Genomic DNA, 14,875 nt, shown 5'->3' on the forward strand with positions numbered 1-14,875 from the left:
CGCAGCAGTTAAGAATCTGCCTGCCAATGAGGGGGCCTGGGTTCGAGCCCTGGTCCGGGAAGATCCCACATGCCGCAGAGCAACTAAGCCCATGAGCCACAACTACTGAGCCCGCGTGCCGCAACTACTGAAACCCATGTGCCTAGAGCCCATGTTCTGCAACAAGAGAAGCCACTGCAATAAGAAGCACGCGTACCGCAACAAAGAGTAGCCCCCACTCGCCGCAACTAGAGAAAGCCTGTGTGCAGCAACGAAGACCAACACAGCCAAAAATAAATAAATAAATAAATTTATTTAACAAAATAGTACCAAAACCATGAAATACTTAGATATAAATCTAACAAAAATATGCAGGATCTATATGCTGAAAACTTATAAAGTAATGATGAAAGAAATCAAAGAAGATCTAAATAGATGGAGAAATACTCTGTCCTTGGATTGGAAGACTCAATATTGTTAATATGCCAGTTTTCCTCAAAATAATATATATATTCAATGCAATCCCAATAAAAATTACAGCAAATTTTTTTCTAGAAATTGATACATTTACTTAAAACTTCATATAGAACTAGGATAGCCAAAACAATTTTTAAAAAGAGCAAAGTTGGAGGACTCACACCACCTCATTTACTTACTGTAAAGGTAGAGTAGTCAAGATGGTGTGGTAAACAGCAAAAATATAGAAAGAAGAGGGAAATAGACACACAAATATATAGTGAACTGATTCTTGACAGAAGTGCAAAGGCAATTCAATGAAAAAAGATAATCTTTTTAACAGTTGGTGCTGAAACTGACATCTATATGCAAAGAAAATTTTTAAAATAAACTTCAACTCGTATCTCACACATTATATATAAAATTAACTCACTATGGATCATAGACCTAAAAGCAAAACCTTAAAGCATAAAACTTGTTGATGAAAACTTAGGAGAAAATTTTTGTGATCTTGGGTTAGATAAAGATTTCTTAGATATGATACTAAAGGCACAACCCATAAAAGAAAAAAAATGATAAATTCCCTTCATTAAAATTAAGAACTCATGCCTTTTGCAAGACACTTAAGAGAATGAATAGACAGGCCACAGACTGGGAGAAATATTTGAAAGCCACATATCTGAAAAGGAATACCCAGAATTTATAAAGAATGCCCAAAACTCATTAGTAAAAAGACCATGTCATTTAAAGATGTGCAAATTTTTTGAACAGATAATTTCCTGAGTATGACCTGTTTGGTGAATGAAGAGAAAACTGTACCTGCTGTGTCCACAAAGGTAGCACATGGAGATGGTGTGGGCCCTGAATACACTGCACAGGAAGTTGGCCTTTATCTTGGAGAGAAATATTGGGTCTGATTTCAGTATTGCCATAGCATTGGGACTTTCCTAGAACACATGTATATATAAAGAAAACTACTGCTTTTGAATATATAGTCTAAAGTGAAGTTCCTTTTACATTATAGCTAAAAAATATTCTTAAGCTTTTAAGTTGTTCACAATTCAGCTGCATACAGAGTTGCACGGAATCTTACTTATATATACATATGTTATAGATGGAATAATTTGGCTTGAACAAGAAGTTTGGTTTAGTGTCTACTGTTTGGGAAAATTAGCTCTTAAACTTTATAAGAAATGAATTGTATAGTTAGGATTTCCAGTTGTCTAATTTCAGAGGTTTGTCAAGCAAATCAATCCTACGTTTTTTCTCATGTATTGGTTCATGCCTCACAGTGGCAAGTCTTTTCTTCTATCTTCATCTTCAGTTTTTTCTCCTTCCTCATTTCTTAGACCTTTGTCTTTCATTTCTCACATCTCTTTTTCATTCTTCCTTCAAGCTTTTGCAATCTTTTTTCAAATCCCTGGCATTTCTCAATTCTCTGTTTTTATGACATCTTTTTTTTTTTATACCCAGTCTCCCATTGGTGATCACTTGTAAATCATCATGACTTAATATTTTTCCTGTTAGCTACTGCCTACACATGTTTTACTAAGCTCCTCAGGTCAGAAAATTTGTCTTCCATATTTTATGCTTTGTAAAATCCCATGTACTCTTACGACTCCTATTAACAATAAATCTCAGTATGAATTAGCTAAAGCTACATCTTCCTTGTTTTATGTGTAAGCTTTACATGCATACAAGTGAAGACTCAAGTTTCATTAGCTCCCTGATTTGTCATGTGTGTCATTATTTTTCAGGTAGCATTAGAATGCCATCTTTTAGAATTACTGGGCAGCAAGCCAATAATTTATTTTAGCTTAGTTTATATATATATTTTTCCAGAACAAGCAAAGTTTTTTTTGTTTTTTTTTTTCATTTTAAGAAGGAAATGTTCCTTTCTTTTTCAGTAACTAGATTGAGCTCACATGGAACTATCTACATGCCAGGATACTTTGTGTTCTAATTTTAAATTATGCCTTTCAGACACAAATGGTCTCTGGAATTATGCATTATTTATGATAATGGATGAATCTTTAATGTTAGACTTGATAAATGTCAATCTTTATTTTCAGTTATTTCACAGCAATCTAGCCTTTATTTCTTCTTTCACTTTTTTATTTAGCATGCATTTGCTTCCAGAGCATGGGCTGGACGAATCTAAATGTGAAGTGAGCAAACAGGTTGAGGAGCTGCAGTGTTCCTTCTGCTGCACCGCAAGCTCTTGGCTTTTGTTGCTGTGCTTTCCCCGCCTTGTCGTCCCTCTCCTCCCAAGTAGTATCAATCTACGAAACCCAGCTTCAGAGGCAGCTGAGAGTAGCTTCAAGTGCCACCTTCAGTAGATACACGTGCATTTTTAGTCTGGATTCTAAAAGGTGAAGTGATCTCAGCTATAGGACTTGAGTAGTGTGACCTCCCTAGTATCATCCTACTTCGAGTAAAGGCTTACTTGATGAGTCAAAAAGATTTTTGCTTAATAAAAAGGTGTGTATTAATTTTCTTTTGCTGCCATAACACATTACTGAAACACTCGCATCTTAAAACAACACTCATTTATTATCTTGCAGTTCTGTAGATCAGAAATCCAGGCATGTTGTGGCTCATCTCGAGTAACGGCATGTGGTTAGCCTGGTGCGGGGCCCAGGCACGGCAGTATCTGCCTCCTGTGTCCCCCAAGGATGCACAAGCACAGCCTGGGGCTAGAAAGGTCACTCTAGAGGCTGGTTCTGGATGGAACCTGGTCCCCTCCTGGTCCACACGTGCGCCCTCCAACCTGAACATGCCCTTCAAGGCCCAGTCCCTGGAGCTCGGGGTTGCCTCTTTTACATCCGTAAAAGGCCTTCACAGCAGGACTATTGTTTTACTGGCTAACCAGGGGATGGGAATCTTGGAGGGCCATCTTTAGAATTCTACCTATTATAACGTATGAGACTCATATGATGAAAATGAAAAATGTTTTTGGAAAATACATGAGGACACTTGAACAAATGTAGAGTTATACAACATTCCAGAAAGGGAAGGCTCATGTGGAAGGATATTATTCTCCCTGAAATTAATACATACAGTTTAAGAAATTTTAATAAAAATCTATAGCGACATCCATATGGATGAATCTTAACTTTGATTAAAAACATTCAAGACGTGAAAAAACCTTACTCTATGATTCTATTTACATAGAGTTGAAAGACAGGCATAAGCTATATTGTTTGAGTAATTAGTCAATAAAACTATAAAGAAAAACAAGAAAGTGAATATGTTAATAATCATGACAGTGGTTATTAACCCTAGGTACTTGGGGGTTATAAGGGAAGGGGCACTTTGGGGCCTTTTGGGATGTTGATAATGTTCTACTTTCTGACCCAGTGGGGGTTACATGAGTGTTTAGGTTATATTCTGTTTAATGAACTATTCTGTGTGTTTGCTGTATTTCCCATCACAAAAAATAATTTTAGAGGCTTCCCTGGCAGTCCAGTGGTTGAGGCTCCACACTTCCACTGCAGAGAGTGTGGAGTGTGGGTTCGATCCCTGGTAAGGGAACTAATATCCCGCATGCCACGCGGCACAGCCAAAAAAAATTCTAATCTTCTCTTTTCCCCCCATACTTTCTGATTCTTCCTCTACATCTACAGTACCTCATAGAGAAATAGAGATGTTACAGTGACACTAACAATTCAGTCTTTAAAAACAAAACGCTTACAAAGTAGGTTCTTGAGAATAAAAAAAACTTTGCTGAGAGTGAAACATAGCATTTGAACGTATTTCTCTCCCAACCCTGGCCAGATTAGCTAAAAGAAACCTCTGAACTGGGAGGGGTATATGGAGCATGACACGCATAACACCTTCCCCTGGAAGGGAAGGATGAGGTTTGATAGGAGTGGCAGAAAAAGAGAGCATTGGAATAGGCTGAGCACCATTTCAATGGACAGGGCGGGAGGCCTGGGCTAGAAGCCAGGAAAGCTGTTATCATACCAGCCTGCCAGGGCTGCCTGCTGCCTACATTTGCATCATACAACAAAGGACACCAACTCTTCTCTGAACTGCCTGGTGGAGGGCCTAGGACACCTCTGCCATAGATGGTGAAATCTTGGACAACCTGGTACTGTACCATCTTCCTTTCTCCAGTCCTCCCATCCCTAGAGATTTTAGTCTGCAGGGCCCAAGAGTCTATATTTTAATAAGCACTTAGGATAACTCTCATGCAGGGGGCCTCTGGCACTGGAGTACCATTGCCCAGAGAAAATCACTGAGAGGAAGAATCACCGGTGGCACTTGTTAAAAATCCAAATTTTGAGGCTTCATACTAGACATGTATAATCAGAATCTAAAGGGTAGAAGCCTGAGAACTTGTTTTCTTCAAAATGAAGTCCCCAGGTAATTTGAAAGGAAGTTTGGGAAACAGCTCTAGAGACTTCTTTTTCTTTCGTTTTTCCACAATATTTATAATATTTGCATTTTGAAAAAATAAGTAGCTTGTGGAAAAGAACATATTACAAACCGTAAAATACTTTTTCTCCGGCCCAGACTTCTCCTCAGTGCTGCAGACCTATAGATGTTTACATGACATCTCTCCTTGAAGTCCCGAAAACATCTGAGACTCAACATGTTTCAACTGAAATCATCATCTTCCCCCAAATCCGACTCTCCTTCAGTGTTCCCCACACCTCAGTGAGCATTGTTATCCACCCACTGGGCCTGCCAGAAATCCCATCATTTCTGACTCCTTCCTCTCCCTCAATCCCCATTCATTCCACTCTGCCTTATCTAACTCCATTCCCAAGACCTCCTATTTCACTTCCTAAATCGTTCCATTTTCTGCACTCGTCTCCATCTCCTTGTGCCCATTCCAGTCCACTTGAACTACTTACTACCAATGCTAACCATGACCCATAGGTCCTAACTGGTCCAAGGCTGATCCTGTTCATGTTCCCACACTGCATCTGGAATGATCTTTTCAAAACACAGATCTGATCAGGTCATATCCCTTCCCCACTTTGCTCTGAAGAAAAAGATGAAGGTTCTCAGTATGGCCAACCAAGTTCTGCTTAGTTTGGTCTCCCTGCAAACTATGCTCTAGCCACAATGGCCTCCTTTCAGTCCCTCAGGTTTGCACTGTTCACTCCTGACAAAATACACGATGTTCCCTGTTTCCTTTTCTCCTTTCTTCAGTCTCTCAGCCTTCAGATCTCTCTTCCAGGAGACCTCCTCAAGCATGCCTTACCTAACTTTTCTGACCAGATCAGTGAGTGACCCTAATGTAAGCTCTCAGAGCACCTATCTCTTGCAACTTTCATTTATTTATCTAAATAAATGTGGCTCACTTATTTGTTGAATTAGACATTTTTGAATTCCTTTGCCTAGAATAGTTTGTTTCCTTGCTCATCTTCTCTCTTGTTTGATTTCACTTCCTTAGAACCTATTCCAGAACAATTTTTAGGATGAATATTTGGACTCAACTGAAGAACCACCTTCGTTGGCTTTCCCACATCCCCTCTGGCTCTTGTTGCCTAATGATTTTCCAATCTTTTGAAATTTGCCTCTACTACAACACTTAGTTACCTTATATTGTATTTTTTTTGTTGTTTTCTTGAAGGTTTCTCTCACTAGCATCAGTTGCTTTAGGACAGCTGTTTTACTTATCTCTGTATCCCTAGCACTTAACACAGGGTCTTGTCCTCAGTAAATATTTGGAATGACCGTTGTAGCTTGTAGTACAGCCATATAGTGCATATGCTGATTTCTCTGCTTCTAATGTCTTCCCTCACTGTGCCTACAAACTCTTACCACTTGGCAGAGGCAGTGTTAGCATTACCTTCAACGATATATGTATAATTTTTCTACTTTTCAGTTTCTTCATTTGAATACTGATACCTTAAAACGTTGCTGGGAGGATTAAAAAAGTTAATTATTTAATACTCTTCTCTCTCCCCTTGCCAGGCCAAATCTCTTCTCTTGTAGATCAATTACCTAGGGAATTTTGTCTCAGGATTAGGTTTTTGGAATCTCTTGCACCCAGTTAGCTCTTTCCTGTTTCCCTCTCCTGTTTTTGTCCCCTTTACAGTAGATCTTGATGGCTCAATTAAAACTAGAGAACAGGGACTTCCCTGGTGGCACAGGGGATAAGACTGCACTCCCAATGCAGGGGGCCTGGGTTCGATCCCTGGTCAGGGAACTAGATCTCTCATGCATGCCGCAAATAAGGAGCCTGCGTGCTGTAACTAAGGAGGATGTGAGCCGCAACTAAGATCTGGTGCAACCAAATAAATATTAAAAAACCCCAAAAAACTAGAGAACAAATCATTAGCAAGTAGAAAACATTTCTTCCTTGTTCTCTTAGGAAAAGAGATTGTCCTGAGGTGAGGAGATTCATCTGCAAAACTGCACAGGCCTTTTTTTTTTTTTTAACATATACATGTTATCTATTCTCTTTCAAATTCTTTTCACATTTAGGTTGTTATATAATATTGAGCAGAGTTCCCTGTGCTGTACAGTAGGTCCTTGTTGGTTATCCATTTTAAATATAGCAGTGTGTACATGTCAATCCCAAACTCCCTAGCTATCCCTCCCCCCCACCCGTCCCCCTGGTAACCATTAGTTTGGCCTCTAAGTCTTGCACAGGCCTTTTTTTTTTTTTTTTTTAAAAAAAAAAAAAAAACAACTTTGAAAAAGCAAAGGCTGAAAAAACAAAATGATTAAATTTCCATACCAGAATAGGTGAAATGTTTCTTTTCATTTTCTTTTAGATTTATAAAGTGTCTGACCCAGAGTACCAGAAAAAACTTTGGTTCCCTTCCCTTCTTTTACAAAGCTATAACTAAAGATTTTAGCAGTTAAGCAACTCTACAGTGAATTATGTGGTAGCTTCCAGTATAATAAATTATTCTTACCAACTAGATACTATGCTCACTTTCTTTTCTTACTTTACCTGTTTGGTTGTCAAAGTTTAAACGTAGCATATTAAAATGATTATACTCTTTAAAAACTATGGACACTTTTCATTATTTTAAAATGTGTATGTAACTAAATAAAATAGAAAAATGTTTGCACACAGGGGTAAAATGGGACAAAAGCTTTTACTGAGGTTTCTCTACCCTTCTCCAACATTACCTTGTGTGGTTCAAGTACCATTTGTTATTTAGACTTGTCATTCCCAGTTGACTAGGAGATTTAACACTCTTTAGCCAATGTTTCACATCTGAGGCAAATAAAACCTAGGTGGTTTATTCGTGGGCCTAGTACCAGGACCTGTGAAGGGAGTGTTCTTAAGGTAAGAGATAGAAAATTCAGCTTATGTTGTTATCCACAAGTTTGAAATCAACATCCTTGGACATTCGACGTTTACCACACAATGGTAAGCGCCCAGATATCAAATGACCCTTTTTGGCGTCCAAGAGTCATAAAAGCCTCAAGTACTCCTGGAGTCTAGGCTGAATTTCTCCACTGGCTTGTTTGGGAACCCGTCTCTTCTAAGCGGTGTAGCATTAACTTGCTCTGCTGCCGGTTGGATGGCAGCTGGTCGGGCACTCTTCAGGGCGGCCTCCTTTCCAAGTGCATCCATCTCCACCCAAGCGCACTCTTCTCTCCCGCGGCGTTCTAGGACCATCAGAACCAATTTCGGGGTTTTCTTTCGCCTGTAAGACTTGGCAGAACGGGCTCTAAAAGAAAAGAAGGAGGCAGAGGAGGAGTAAGAAGTAACTGTACTGGTAAGAGTCATAATAAATGACAGTCCACCTGTGAGACGCGAAGACGAGCACCTTATTTTGCCGCAGAAGCCACAGGGACAGAAGTCCTCGGGCCAACCGCCGGCCTCGCCCCTCAGCTGCCCGCCCCGGTCACGGTTACGTGACGGGGGAGCGCCGCGCGCCGGCTGCGGCGCCGATTGGCCGGCGGCGGGAGCGCGGGGTTTGATGGGAAGTTGGCTGAGCCCATCGCTCTGTCAGTGGCGGCTGCTGCCTGCTCCGGAGGCGGGCTGCGCTGTGGCGGCCGAAGCTGGCAGAGCTGGGCGCCAGCGCCGGGCTTTGCCCGCTTCTACTTGAAGGTAGAGGGGTCAAAATGAGGGCCGTTGGAAGGGTTCGGCAGAGGGGAGATGCGCTGAGCTTTTCCCTGGGAAATACGCTTCGGGTTCCCCCGCTTGCCTCTCCCGGGCGCCTCCGCCCCATGTCGAGTGGCCTACGAGCTCTGCGGCGGCGGCTAGTTGAGCTCCTGCCCGGCTGCGTGCTGATCCTGTCTCGCTCCCTGATCCCCTTGGTTTCCCAGCACAGTGGCAGGGATGGCTCTGGAGTGCTGGAGACCCCTTTCTGTTTCCCGAGGGGAGTTGGTTCCCCAGCCATTTCTCGGAGATTCGGGGCGGGGAAGGGGGGCAGTGACTGGGTTGAGCTGAGCATCGTCTCTTTGGCCCACCTCCCTGTTCGGTCGAAGGGTCAGAAAGTCCTGCACTAAGCCATCGCTTTGAGTGGGTTCTACCCTTGTCGTCTTTTGCTGAGTTGTGCGGAGGCGCCACGAGTTGGTGAGATCGGGAGGGACCGAAAACTGTCAGTGTCACGCTGCTCGGCCCAGGCGTGTGGGCGTGGATTGTATGCTGCTTAGAGAAGCCTCTCTTGGACTGTAGTCCTTTTTTGAGCAATGGTGGGGTGGAGGGAAGGGCCAGATTGCGTGGGTGTCATAGGCATGGCAGAAGGAGAAGAGCGAATCTAAACTACATCATAGTTTTAATTCTTGAATACAGTGTAAGGGGATTGAGAGAGAGTTGGGATTGGTGCACGCAGTTTTGCTGATGGTGCCCTCACTCTACTAAGTAAAATTTGTGACTCACTGAATTTTCCATGTTCCGCTTTTCCCAGTAGGCTTCTGGTTTGTGGTGCCTAGTGTCGACTTTCTTCTCCTTTCTCAGTGGCCTGGGTGTCACCATTGACAAAATTGTCACCACACAAAATTCAACAGCAGTTTGTGTGGATGTGAGTAAACTTGGTTTTAGGCATATGTTCAAACTGGCAGGGAATGCTAATCTCTTGTCTTCAACAGCCCCGTAGTTTCATTTTAGGAGGACTAAGTTGATTTTCAACACATTTTTTTAAACATTTAAAATTAGAATTTCAAGTTTCTCCGTCATCTGCTGGCATCAACCCATTGCTGTTAAAAACCTTAGTGTTTACATATTATTAACTTGAAAGAATAAAAAAAGGAAGAAATTATATGGCTTACAACAGGTATGATTTATAGGAGAAATCTTTACAATCAAATAGTCATTTTTTGGTAGTATTTAGTTCAGAATGAGTATTGACTTACCATGAAGACCAGAACTTAATCATTGTATAATAAAAGTGCTTTTAGAGATGTACTTATTTTCAGTAATTTTATTTTTGAGCAATAAATATGGTAGTTTGGGATATTTCAGAATTGTCTTTTCTGTTAGGATATTTGAAAGTTAGAGTTATAGAACAAACACTTTTAATCTCAAATTGAATTGTCCAGTGTGTTATAGAGGTACTGTTGATGGTGACAATAGTTTCTACTTAAGTTTGGAACTTGATAAACATAAAACTAAACTTCCTTTGCTGTTAAAGTTTATTTTAATGTAAGAGTCTTCAGAGTATTTTGTTTTATTTTTTATACTGGAGAAAATGAGAGCAATACAATTTCAGTTAAAATACAAACTAACTTTATTTTCCAATTTTAAAATTATGAAACAGTTTCTTTATAAGAAGTTAGAAAGAAATGTGTTCCATATGAGAAGTATTGCCGTACTACATGTGCTTTCTGGTAATAGTAGTAATAATGTCTATAATTTATTATACACTTATTATTTCATTACCAAGTGATATATAATTTCATTTAACTCATGCAGCAATTCTGTGAAGTGTAGATGTAGATATTTTCACCGCTTTACAAATGCTGAACTGAGGCTTAGAGAGTTTAGTTTATACAAGATCACGTAGCTAGTATGTGGTTGAGTCATATTTTGAATCAAGACCTTTTTTATTCCATTATTTCAATATGACTTGAAGTAAGCTCAAAATTTAAGAATAACACATCCCAAGATTTCAAATTCTGACACCTAAACCTGAGTGTGAATAGCAGTTAATAGAAAACATTCAAATAATATGGTGGGTGTTATTATTTAGTGAAAAACACATTAGATGCACCCAGCTCTTAAGGTCATGTCAGGTCCCATAGTGATAGCAGAGTGGAAAGAGACTCTTTATACACGTTCACGGAAGATTTCTTGGAACAGGCCACTTGAGATTGAACAATCTGTCCACTCAAGAGCAAGCAAATTGATTTATGCTTCAGAAAGAAATGCTAGTTATTTGATTCCCATGTATTTTCCATGTGTTGAAAGGAAGCAGAGATGGACTAGAAAAGGGCAGCAACCACAGCAGTAAAAACAACCATTTGTATCGAGAAATTAGTATGTGTCAGGCACTGTTGTAAGTACTTTAGAATACATTATGTTGTTTAAGCTTTTCAACATTTGAGAGGGTTCTTAACTATCGCTCTTTTGCAGATGAAGATAATGAGTAACTGAGAGGTTAATTTATTTATTTGCCCAAGGTTTCATAGTAATGGGCGACAGGAATTGGAGTTAAGATGTTCAGGTGGCAAGGAGGGAAAAAGTGTTTGGAAATAGAAGAGGTATGAAATTAAAGTTGTAGAGAAATAGTTGATTTATTTAATTTTGTTATGCTTTCGTATCTGTTGGAAAGTACTACTTATACATGTGTATTATAGTAAATCAGGCGTCCCTAACAAATACCAGAATTTGATAGAAAAAAAGTTGGGACAATGAGGGTTGATTGGCTTTTTGATTATGAACCTGAAAGGATGAATATGGCATTTAATGACTATTACCATAGTGTGTTGTTCTAGAGGACAAATTTAGAAGCACAGTTCTCTGCTGCAGGGATCTTATGTAATTTGTTTCATTAACATCAAAACAATTCTCCAAGCAAATAATTGATGTCAAAGTTGGTATTAATTGTAATATTATGCATACATTTCATATTACATGAATTTTAAAAGTGACGTGCAGTAAACAAGTAGAGGCAGTACTTGCAGACTTCTAGCACCAGTTCTGCCCCTAGCTGGACCTGCATGATTTTGGCATGTCATTTAGCTTCTCTTCCATGCAGATTTAAGCATTCAGATTTAAGCAAATGAAGGAATTGGGCTACATGATAAACTGTACTAACCCTGTGTCTTATGTTTATAACTTTCCACTTCAGTAGCTCTGTTTACCAGCTATTTGAGAATGTCTGAGGTGCTTTTATATGTTTTATATGTAAATATTCCAATCTAATCTACAGAAAAACTTAATTTCTGATTTTGAGTTATTAGAAGTAACTTGTTGCTTTTTTTTGCCTTTTTTATTGAGCTGTAATTGATTTACAATATCATATAAGTTTCAGGTGTATAACATAGTGATTTACAATTTTTAAAGATTATACTCCATTTATAGTTATAAATGTTGGCTGTATTCCCTGTGCTGTACAATATATCCTTGTAACTTATTTGTTTTATACATAGTAGTTTGTATCTCTTAAGCCACTACCGCTAACTTGTTGCTTTTTAAAAAATCAAAACTAAAATACTAGGTCTGGCTCTGTTACTTATTGTCTTTGGGAACTTAGCAAATTACTTCACTTCTGTAGACTCAGTTTTGCCATTTGTAAAATAGAGTGATGGTAGTATCTAAATGATAAAATTCATGAAAAGCATTTGTTTTAGGGCCTGCTAGAAGATTAAGTCCTTACCAAGTGTTTAAATGATATTATTGTTGTCATTACTTTCAAATATTAAAAATTCTGATTTGTGATAGCTATAAACTGTTTCAAACCAAAATGTGTAGGTCAGTTGTGTACAAAACACTGTGCTATACACCATACATAGTGGTGTATAGCACATGCATTCATCGTATACATGGGATAATGTATACTTTGAGAATATACAGGGCTTCCCTGGTGGCGCAGTGGTTGAGAGTCCGCCTGCCAATGCAGGGGACACGGCTTCGTGCCCCGGTCCGGGAAGATCCCACATGCCGCGGAGTGGCTGGGCCCGTGGGCCATGGCCGTTGAGCCTACGCGTCCGGAGCCTGTGCTCCGCAATGGGAGAGGCCACAACAGTGAGAGGCCTGCATACAGGGAAAAAAAAAAAAAAAGAAAATATACAAGTTAAGTGGTTCATCTGAATCTTCCCTTCCCAGCCACCTTTCTTGGTGATTTTTAGCATATTAAGGTTTTAAGATCTATTTAATGTCTTAACTCAGAAATTTATACTTTTATTCATTAAAGTTCCTGGATTTCCTACAACCACACTTTAGAAATTTGAATACCGATTTACTATTGAAGGATTAATAATATTTAGATTGCAACTTAAATGTGGCTTATAACATTGATTACATTTATAAACTTCAGAAGTTTTCAGTACAGATTATAGGTATTTCTGTTGGTAAAAATCACTTTGTGTGTTTCATAATTAGACTTTTTGTTACTTCTCTAACCAAGAAAGTCAAGATAGGCATGCCTGATGCTAATTCCAACCTAAAAATAGTATTGCAGAGTGAATGTACTTACTTTGTACTGGCATTATTTTGTGATTACATTTATGAGTTTAAAAAAATGTAAGAATTATGGCCTAACTTTTTTTAGGTGGAAATGAAGCAGTTTTATACATTGGTAGTATATAACTGTAACCTAGTAAAACTATGTAAGTTTGAAAATATACTTTCACTATTTCAGTTTAAAAGAATTAAAAATTATATAACTATTGACTGGTAAATTGATTTAGGATATAATATTGCTGATACATTTTTATATGTATGGTAATATTTAATACATTTGAGAGTCATAGAAAAACAACTAAAAAAAGGGGATATGAGATACAGCTAGCTGACATGACAGTTTAACTTGAGGGACGTAGACACAATTTCAGAAAGAAATGTTTATTTGGGTGTTGAACGGTAGTGAACAGACCGGAAGTCTGAAGATAGAGTGGCTTTGGGTAATGTTTCTTCTGAGCTATTGGGTGAATCACTAAACTTCTTTCCACTTAATTTTCTTGTCTGTAAAATGGTAATAATAAAGGCTATCCTGTGAAAAGTGGTAGTATTATTAACTTTAATATACAGAAAAGAAAATTATGGCTCAGAAACATTAAATGGTATGCTCCCTGTCACAGGTAACCTTATAACCCTTATTTTCTTACTCAAAATCCTGTTGGCTTTCTATTATTGTAAGGTGATATTATTCTAAACATTGTAGAGCACCCCTAATTCCAAATAACTAGTTTAGTTGGGAGACAGCTGAATGATAGAAATGTAGTACAGCAGAATTTTTCTTAGAAGAACAATATAGGGGACCTACTTTAAGGAACAGAAAATTGCAAAGTGGTATGAATATACACTTTTAAAACGCCTTGCTACTTAAAAAGTCTTTCCAGCTTTATTTTCACTTTTAAATATGTTTTGGCTTGGAAGAAAGGAATTTTTAAAAGGTGAGCTGTCTGCAAGACTGTTTGAATTAAAATTCCACATAAGTGGAGTACAAATAAATTAATATTTTATAGTATTTTTGGGTAGTATTGCAACATCTAAATTTTATAGTGAATATGCTGTATATTTAACTTAAATTTTAAAAATAATTGCTTTATTTCTAGCTGTGAATTCCTTTGGACAACTGATGATATTTATCATTGTGCCCAGTTTCTACAAATAAAAAAATGGGTGGATTATTTTCTCGATGGAGGGTAAGTTACTTTTCTTTACAGCCAGTTCTTAGTCTAATATAAAAGTGTCACATAAAGCTATTTGTAAGGGTCTCCTTTGTGGTGTAGACTTGAGTAGTGGTTTAATATTATCCCTAACTCTATTTAATTTTTTTCTTTCTTCTCTTATGAGTTATTTTTTTATTTGGACTTTAATGGTTCTACTTGCTATATAGGTGTCTGATGTCTCTGTTTAACAGAATTATTTCACGTTGACCTATGAATTATTTTTATTTCTCTGTTTATACATTTGTGTACAAATGGTTATCTTTTCTTGTTTTCATACTGCCTAAATTTCAGTCTTACTTGAAAGATAGTTGAAATTAAGTATTCTATACAATATGTTTTTATAGGCTATATCTTTTTGCTTAAAGCTTGTCACAAATATTTACTAAAGTCACACTAGGTATACTTTTAGGAATTAATAGGTTAAACAAAATTAAAAATATAGTTTGATTTTATTGGCTAAGTCTTTAGAGGAAGTATCTCAAATTTAGAGCTGTAAAATATAAAATATTCTGGTCAATGCTCTTCTCTAATATAAGAGGAGGTAATGTAGTCTAGGACAACTACTTTGCTTATTTTTTGACTCCTTTTTACCATAACAATGGAGTCTAGCAATACTTGGTACACAATTTAGTTTTTGACCTATTGCTGGAGATGCTTTGTTTTGGATTGGCATTACATT

The 14,875-nt window shown here is 38.1% G+C and overlaps 1 protein-coding gene across 2 annotated transcripts in view; it reads left to right on the forward strand.

Moving 5' to 3' along the window:
* The first annotated feature begins 8,337 nt into the window (after positions 1–8,337).
* The window catches only part of LNPK (lunapark, ER junction formation factor), an 82,948-nt gene continuing 76,410 nt past the window's right edge, over positions 8,338–14,875 (forward strand). For both annotated transcript variants that reach the window (XM_067741470.1, XM_067741471.1), the window contains exons 1-2: positions 8,338–8,467; positions 14,080–14,169. In XM_067741470.1, coding sequence (XP_067597571.1) covers positions 14,143–14,169 — 27 coding nt within the window. In that variant the 5' untranslated portion in view covers positions 8,338–8,467; positions 14,080–14,142. The remainder of the gene's footprint in view (positions 8,468–14,079; positions 14,170–14,875) is intronic.

Source organism: Pseudorca crassidens, chromosome 6, assembly GCF_039906515.1.
Source record: "Pseudorca crassidens isolate mPseCra1 chromosome 6, mPseCra1.hap1, whole genome shotgun sequence".
NCBI classification, from domain to species: domain Eukaryota; kingdom Metazoa; phylum Chordata; class Mammalia; order Artiodactyla; family Delphinidae; genus Pseudorca; species Pseudorca crassidens.